Here is an 8,950-nt window from a genome sequence, read left to right on the forward strand (position 1 = left end):
CAGATGGCGCGAGAGCAACAGTTGCAAGGAGGAACTTTTACTTAAGAAAAATCTTGGTGCTGTGCTCTGTTCAAGGTGGGTGTTGAGGATGGTCACAAACTCCTTAGAAGAGGAGAACACACTCCAGGGCAACCTCCTCCGCCATAGGTGTAACTCAAGGTCGGATGTCCTCCACAGTCATCTTGAACGGCCGCTCCAAAAACAGCTGTGCCTTTCTCTCTCTCTTTCTTATATGATTTCTTATATTATAGGGCTTATACTAGATTAGACACCCCCTCTGTCCTCTCCTATATACCCTTGGCATTTTCCCCCTTCGTTAGTTGGCCTCTCTCTCTACAGCACTATAAGAAAAGAACAACAGACTGTGTGCAGTTGTATAGGGAAAAAATACCTCCACAGTTCAATGACTCTTGGTTAGCATTCGGCCATCGAGTTCTGCTGCGGCTGGAGCAACACAGGGCAGGACCCCCAGTGTCATTAGACGTTTCGTTCTCTGTGCTACCGCTGGACGCTCAACAAATAACACTCTCCGAGAGTCCCTGTGTTTTGTTCAAAATCCTCCGTAGCTCTTATAACAAATTGCGATTGTGAATGTTTTTTGAAGAAGAAAGAGTTACGACTGTGTCGATCGCGCCAGCAGTTACTATATAAACACTTTTAACCAGTAGGACAAGGTTGATGTTGCAAGCCCAGCATAATACCTTGATTCCATTCGATTTTTGTTTTTGTTCTGTTTGAAAATCAAGTTCTTTTGGGGTTTTTTTTGGGTTTGGGTTTGGATTTATTTTTGACGTTACGCATTGTTGCTATTATTATTATTACCCCGGTTGGCATTGTAACAGCTTGTAAAATAAAAGCGGGGTGGGGGAATAACGTGATTGAAAAAACAAAACAAAATACCAATTCGGAATTATTTTGGCTACTCTACTAAAAAGCAGCGAGACTCTGGCGCAGACTCTCATCGACAGTCTGATCACGCGGGTGCCCTTTTTTCAATCAAACAAACAACAAAACAACAACACGGTGACTCTTAAAAAGCCACAGTGAGCAGCAAAAAGGGGCTATAAAAATAGGAGCAAAGACAAAAGAGAGAGAGAGGGAAGTTGGCCTTCGGATCGGGACTAAATAAATAAATAAATAAAAAAGGGAAGAAGGTCGTCGTGAGTGTAGAGCCTAGTCGATTTTTTTTGGTGGGTTTTGATTCGACGCAACAACACCTGGACGGACTTGGAATTTCCAATTCGAGCGAGACCGCGATCAGATCCCTCCGCCGCCTCGTAGTATAGAGGTGGAGCAGTGAACATCTCGGGCGCAAACTAACAACAACTCTGTGCTGGCATTCACAGCTGCTGAGTATCGCATCTCTACAACAACATTCGTTGCGTCGTCTCACGCAAGCTCCTCCGGCCAACATGTCTTATTCTTCTCTCAACATCCAGCAGGTACAATTATTTTGTTATTATTATTCTTGTTCTTCTTGTTCAACCAGTTTCGATTGTTATTTTTTCTTTTTCTGAACCGGTTTTCTTTTCATGAAAAGCGCCAGATGAATAATGGCAAGCGAGTTCCCTTTTCAAAACATGGATGTGTATTCTCTCTTTCGTTGTCTATGCTCTGCTGTGTACATCCATTTCTTTTTCTATTTTATTTTAAGGTTCTGCTTTTGGTTGCCGTTCTGCTGGTGGCGCAAGTGACCCGTGACGTTGCGGCGACCAGTTACGACAAGTACGACCCGGGATTCGGCATCTACGACGACGGTTTCTCCAATGGCAACGGCGACTACTACGACGTCAGCCACGGCTACTACCAGCACCGAATGGGCCAAGCCAGCAATAACTACGCCATCAAACACAACTACGCCAACAGACTAGGAGTAGCCGCTGGATCTATTCATCGTCCGGCCAGAGCGCCGGCCAAGATACAAGTCTACGGACGGGTCCCGCAGATGCCGGGACAATACTATTCGATGGGATTTTATTAAAAGCGGATCTATGGTTGGAAGCCGGCGAATTTGATGTCCAAGCATATAAAGGAAGACGGCCTTACAGCGTCAACTCTATAACCATTCCACAGCGTTCGCCCATCATCTTTTTTCTAGACTGCTCTCTCAATCTTTTTTGAATCTTACGGGGGCCCCATCAGCTCACTACTGGGCAACCGAAAAAATAAACGATGCCGGCCCTTTTTTGATAGACCCATGGATCGGAAATGTTTCACATCAACAGATTCCGCTCTGACGCCATTATGGCCGAGACCAGCAGCAGCCGGCCGACCAATCCTATTTATTATTAGTGTTATTATTATTACGATCTTCTTCTTCTTTTTGGGTGTACGACAACATTTCGATATTATTTTTTATTGTCAGACCATATGATTTTCTTTTTTGTTTTTCACCTTAATTTCAAACGTGTTTCCTAGATGTTTTTTGTTTTTCCTTCATCACATTTTTTGTTATCACCTTTGATAATTTCCGTACGGACGAGACAATAAAAGGAATAATCATTCGACGTTCTTATTATAACGAAAAAATTTCATCATCATTAAATTCGGTTGCTATATTTCTCTATTGTATAAACCGGCTCCGAATTTATTTCACATTTTTGCTGCTTCTGCTGCGCTCATCATTTTTTTCAAAGGTCTACGGCCTCCTTGGTATTTCCTTCGTTATACAGTTTGTGTCGTCCAGCATTTTGGCTTCGACTAATCTTCCATTGCTCCTGGACTCAACGGAACATTCAATTTACTGCTGAACTGGAGATAGTTGTGTGTCGCAACGAGTTTTGATTTATTTTTTGTTGTTTCGTCATCAAATGGAGTCGTCCATCAAGATAACGACAACTGGAACTTGGTAAGTAAGAAAAATCTTTTGGCCGACGCCACATCAAGCAACAACAAATGACCGACACAAAAAACTGGTTCCTCCTTCTTTAATTAATAAAATAAGAACTTTTTTAAAAAGCAATGAAAAGAAATCAATTTCAAATGTGTGTTTTTTATTTTGTTCGTTGAAACGTTTATAATAGTCATCCAGCGGGTGGTGGCGACAACGCTGTACGGTTTGTGTCGTGTAATGGAATGATTGAGCCTGGGCCCCGGCCGAGCGGACCGAAAGGGCCGGGCGGCATTCAGGTTGAACGCGCGTGTTTACTTGGTCGTGAAAAGGAATGCGGTTGCTGCCGGTCAAAAGAACAACAATCGTGTACACTATATTACTACAGCGCAAAAAAAAACATTCTGTGAGGTCGCTTCGCTTATTCGCTACAGGCCAGCAAAACGTGAACACTTTTTTTCTTTTTTTTAAAGAATTCCAAGCAGTCACAGATTTTTTTTTCAAATCTGTGACGCAACATCACCGAGAGCTACCCAAACCGCAAAATGAATAAAATAAATATTCTCTACGCAGAGGGGGGAAGAAAAAATCCGTTGGAATAATTTCTGTTTAGAGCGCCACGCGCAGCGAAGATAAAAGCCAAAAAAGATGAAAAGTGAAATAAAATATAATTCGTTGAATGATGTCAGCAGATCTTTTCATTTTCTTTGTTTAATTGTTCAGTCATTTTCATTCTTCCTTTTTTTGACTGACTTGATTTCTTGTATCAACTTTGTATGCGTCTCTATATACTGTTATGCTTTTTGAGAGAGATTTTTTTGTGCGTGGAAAATAACCGGATCAATGGGATGAATGTTGTTGCCTTTTTGCTTCGGTTGGTCTCTTGGTACGGTGTCCGGCGGGCATCGTGACAGGTTACAGTGCGCCCAGCAGCAACCACACGGCCAACGAAAGGGAGGATACGGTCGCTGTCAGCTGTAAATGTAATAAAATAGTATATAGGAGAGATAGTCTCTCCGTTATGGGGCTGATGCCAGAAACGGGCCAAGCATTTGAGAACTTTTTTTTAGGGATGCGAGAGGAGCATTTGTCTCCCCCCCCCTCCATTTTTGTTTTTTAATTCGGCGCCGCGTAACGGCGGCCGGTGTAAAAATCATTCCACGGGCGGATTTCGGCCGCTCTCCGATGAAGAAACCAAATTTATTAAACGGGCATTGAGATATATACCAGAAACTACGCCCAGCGCCGTGTGCCGCACCCTGGCCAGCAGGCCGTCACTCGGAAAAATCAATCAAGATCATCACATCAAGCAGAGAGACTGTTTATGAAATTCTGAACGAAGCGGAAGAACGAAAAACTATCCCGAGTTATAACAATTTAGCGGCCAAACGGAACAGTGAGCATCGGGCGACGTGTATAGTACAGATAGCGGACACAATCAAACAACAATCAAATATCAACGTGAGTATGTATATAGGAAATGTATTTATTTTTCTTTTTTTACACGTCGTGAAGCCAACGGCACGACGGAACCTGACGGACCCGTAATCTTTTCTAAACGGAGAACACGAAAAGCTTTGAAATGATGGACGTCTTGTGTGTGCAATTAGTCTTCCAACACACAAAAAAAACTCAGACCCTACAAAACTATAAACCGGGAAAAACTCGTCAGTTTCCATCGGTGCTGTGGATGGCCGGTTTGGCTGCTATGGCTGGCCTATAGAATAATAAAAATAGAACAGAATAACCGAAACAGCCGAGTGAATTTTTTTTCCAAACCAAAAAAATTAAAGGAGGGCGAACGGATGGTCGTAAAACGAATGCGAAATGAAGTCAGCGCTCTCGGTGATGAACGATTATAGGAATCAGTTAACGTCGATGTTTATTCATTTATCTATACGGTCGTGAATGGGCCAAAAAGAAAAAATGAAAAATGAATGGTTGGTATAGTTAAAACAAACGAACCCCAAAAAGAAATCGGGAAAAAATGACGTAATAAGGAGAACATGGAAAAATATGTGTATCGTAAAGTGAAGCTGTATATACATGTACGTTTTGTGTTGATCGTGTTGGATTTATTAGAAGCCTTGCGGGAGAAGCTTTATTATTTGTTTTGTTTGTTTGGCTTTTCTTTTTTTTTAATCCCAGTTTGACTGTAATTCTTTTGACGAGGAGGATCAGCACCACATCCAAACAAGCGATTGATCATCGCTTTTGTGTGTTTCGTATAATACGTAAGCGCAGCACAGCCCCCTTTCCAAACTATTAAAAACGCCTTGCATTCATCTCCGGGTATAGCTGCTGATTAAAAATGTACACGAGAAAATCTCTCTAAACGCCGGATAGAATTGTGTGTGTGTGTGCATAGCTGATGAATAGAAGAAGAAGACGAAAAACGGAGCCATAAACCAAACAACAACAACAACAAAACAACACGGTTGGAGGAAATATAACCAGGACGCACACAGACACAAAAGAAACATGAGCAAAAATGGAAACTTAGTTTTTCTTATTTTTTAAGAGTTCGCCGCCCTTTTATAGATCTACAGCCAAGGAGGAGGGAGGATTATTATATGATTATATGCAAAGGCGCGGTAACAGCGCGGCGAATGTCGCACGTTAATCACCGAATATGATGAGGCGAAGAAAAGAGGGGAACAAAACAAAAAATAAGTCGCTCGTAAATTAGCCGGAAAACGACGACGACGACGACGACGACGAGAGAATAAAAAGAGGTGGTCTCTCTCCTCTACTATTATGTGTGAGGACTATGAAGAGAAAAGAACAAACGGACGTGTGAGAAAGAACGTGTGCTCGTGCGAATTCTTCATTCTGCGGTTTTCTCCATCTATCTACACGCGTAGGTGTGTGTGCTGTATAGATCTCTATATAGTTAGACTTTTGGGTTCCCGTTATATTGTTCCTTATTTGTTGTTGTGGGCTCCCAGTCTATTTCTTCGCTGTACATTTCTTTCACACCCATCCAAGTGGCTTGGACGTATTATGTACTTATATATATTTTACACCTGGCCAGCAGGTTGCCGGCCACATTTTCCCTCCTTGATATACTTGCGGGATTTGCTCTCAATTTCGTTGCTAATTAACCGAGTAATGGCTCAATGATGGGCGATGGACAGTTAGTCGACGAGTGTCGCCCAAGCAAAACAGCACGCTCGTGATCTGCTGCAGTTACACACACACACAGAACCGGTTGTTGTTGTTGTTGTTGTTTGCGGAGATTGGAATTGCTTGTGTGGGTTTTCGTCGGTTTCGTCATTCGGTTGAGATGGCTAACGAACGTCAGTTAGAATAGTCCCGTTTTCAATTCGGTGAAAAAGGAGAAAATCCCGGAACTCTCCCATCCTCTGTCTTTTTTACACACATGAAATACGTTCGGGATAGTAGTTCGCATTACCCAGAAGAGAAAAAAGTCAAGATTTGGCGATCAGATTAAATATCCCGTAGGAGAGTTGGAGGACTATAGTCTGACAACCGCGTCAAACGACATTTTTTTTATTTATTTTTTTTTACTACTGCTGGGCGAAACGAAAAATCATTTAAATTTTTTATTTTAACGATGTCGCGGACCGTGTTTTATATTTCACTCTTGTTTATATGACCATCGTGGCTTGTGACTGTGGCTAAAAAAAAAAGTGTTAAGTTCTTTATTTATTTCTGAGGAATTGGTTATAGAATGCCTTTTAAGGGTCCAGCAGCAGGTAGACACCGTTGGTAATTTGGTATCGAGGGCCCAGGTGACAGAGCAGACCAATGGACGTCAAAAATAATTTTTTTTTTAAATTTAAATTTCAATCTTGTTTCTGCTGAAGGGACGAAGGGGATTTTTTCCCGACTTGATTTATTTGCAGCGCTGGCCATCAGCGGCCGGCGCCCAAAAGTCACGATGGCCCAATTTGGACACACGCTAACTACACAGAGTGCAGTTTGTTAATGAGGGGGGCCACAATGGCCCCGTCACAAAAAGGGAAAAAATAAACGACGGGGGGAAAAACGAGAAATAAAAGAGAAATGAGTCAAGACCCTGAAGTCGAGATCTGAAAATAAATAAGGCAGCGCGCGTCCGTCTCCATTGTATAACTACCTGACGTGGGGTTTGACTTGTCATGCAAAAATTTACAACCTGCTAACTGTGTAAGGTGACGGCAATTCATCCCGGCTAGCTCTGTCAGCGACGGACAAGAAGCGCAAATTAACCAGGACAGGTTTGAGTTGAAATGTTTCTTTTAAAAAAACCAAAAAGAAAGAAACATTTTCTTGTATCCTTCATCTTGTATAGATGTATATTTCTAGATTTTTACAACAGGTAAGATGATTCCTTATCGGGCTCGAGTCCATTTTGGTGTCATAGAAAGCCCTCGCAGCAGTTCTCATTCTTTTCCACATCTTTGTCAACGTCTAATAAAATTAAATTAAAAAAACTGCGTTGCCATGATTATTTTTAGACTCGACCGCGCTCTTCCGAGTCGACATTCCAAATAGGAAAAGGGCCAATGAGCTCCGCCTTTTATGTGTCCGCACGGCCGATGCGGACTTGTGCATTTAGACATGTGAGTCAGCCTCCTCTACTCATCAATTTGACTAGCGCAGGTAACACAATTGATTGGGCCGTCTGACCCTCATCGCTCCGATGTGCGGCAGGGCAAAAAAATAATCATAAATAAAAACGTCTGCAACAAATATGAAATGGAAGGGAATAAGAAGGAATCCAGGTGATTTATCAAATAGAATCAAAAAAGGCCCATCACCGCATCTTCGCTGGCTGCGTCTCTACGTTGGTCGGGCGCATATATAGGAGATGCTTCATCTTGTAACTTTGACAAGAGTATATGTATGTGCTACACGTGCAGCGGTGTGCGCACGAGCGCGTGCTCAGCCTCCCGCTGCTTCCATATACCTGATGATCGGCCGAGCAGAGAGCTGAAGGGAAAAATAAAACTGTGTTGTTGTTGTACACATCCGCAGTTGTTGCGGCTGTTGGGGTGTATGTATATCAGTCAACGGCACGGCCCGCGTCAAATTAAATCAACCGCCAGGAGAAGAAAGAAAACAAAAAAGAGCCAATAGCTTTTTCTCGGCGTTTGGCCGTTTGCTGCTGTCGATGATGGAACATATCTCTCTTCTTTTTGGTAATTTTCTGGGTAGAAAATTCCCGGCTGCACCGCCAATCAAAGGCCGTGTCAGTGTATGGCAGACAGCTCTAGGCAGCTGTTTTTGTCTCGATGGCGCAGCACACAACTGACAAGCGACACGACAGCGACGCATCTCGTCAATCTCGAGCTCATTGAACGAGCAGAGCCCAGCCAAACTCCTTTTCTCCTACGGCACAAATCTCTTCTGGAATATATAAGCCTCTCTTATATTGTGTCCGTTTAAAGAAGCCAGTTGGAACGGCGTCTATATATATGTACATGTTGCTGATGCAAGCGCTCAAAAGAAGTTGAATAAAGAAAAGGGGGAAATTCATTTCAACTATGACTGGACGTCGGCAGCAGCAGCAGCGGTGGAAGGTTAGCATAAACATAGCTCAACGCCACACCTGTCAAGCTATTTATATGTGTGTAGCCTGGCGTGCTGCATCCGTCGGACCATGAGAGAAGACCAACTACCCACGCCGAAGAGAAAATAAAATAAAAAAAAGCCAGTTGAAATTGAGTGAAGGGTTTTCTTATTTTTTGGCATCGCAAAAATAAAAGGAAAACGCATTTGAATTATGATTAGATAAGAAAACGTTTCCGTTTTGGAAAATTGTCGACGCATTTATTATATCGGCCGTTAGACGACATCATAGCGCGTGAATCATGGCTTAATTGCGAAATTTTTTAAAAAAACACAAAATTCCAAACGGCGCGCGGTAAATTCGAATTATTATTATTTTTTTTTTTGGGTGAAGTCAATCAAGCGGATATGCAACGAGGAGAGCTAAACTTTTCTCACTCACTCTGCCGGGGTATACTAGACGCCGCGCAACCCAACAGCACCTCGTGAATAATCTAACGAATCACCTGTGGCTCATCGTCTAATCGACCGGCACGATGATGACGATGCAAGCAAGGCGATAGAGTGTGTATATGTGCGCGCCAGCTGTCTTTTTTCTTCTTA

The 8,950-nt window shown here is 42.7% G+C and overlaps 2 protein-coding genes across 3 annotated transcripts in view; one reads left to right on the forward strand and one right to left on the reverse strand.

The window, feature by feature from the left end:
• LOC124341273 (probable endochitinase) overlaps positions 1–8,950 on the reverse strand; it is a 168,064-nt gene that overhangs the window by 131,724 nt on the left and 27,390 nt on the right. The gene's annotated exons all lie outside the window — the stretch shown is intronic.
• Positions 319–2,507, forward strand: LOC124341425. Its single transcript, XM_046794525.1, has 2 exons — positions 319–1,442; positions 1,655–2,507. The coding sequence occupies exons 1-2, from the start codon at positions 1,413–1,415 to the stop codon at positions 1,979–1,981; spliced, it is 357 nt and encodes a 118-aa protein (XP_046650481.1). The 5' UTR covers positions 319–1,412; the 3' UTR covers positions 1,982–2,507.

This window comes from Daphnia pulicaria, chromosome 5 (genome assembly GCF_021234035.1).
Source record: "Daphnia pulicaria isolate SC F1-1A chromosome 5, SC_F0-13Bv2, whole genome shotgun sequence".
NCBI classification, from domain to species: Eukaryota; Metazoa; Arthropoda; class Branchiopoda; order Diplostraca; family Daphniidae; genus Daphnia; species Daphnia pulicaria.

Excerpts from the sequence above, each read along its gene's own strand:
- LOC124341425 (XM_046794525.1), top strand. The coding sequence starts at position 1,413 with ATGTCTTATTCTTCTCTCAACATCCAGCAG. Across the intron at positions 1,443-1,654 it reads CTTCTCTCAACATCCAGCAG|GTTCTGCTTTTGGTTGCCGT; the intron begins GTACAATTATTT and ends TTTTATTTTAAG.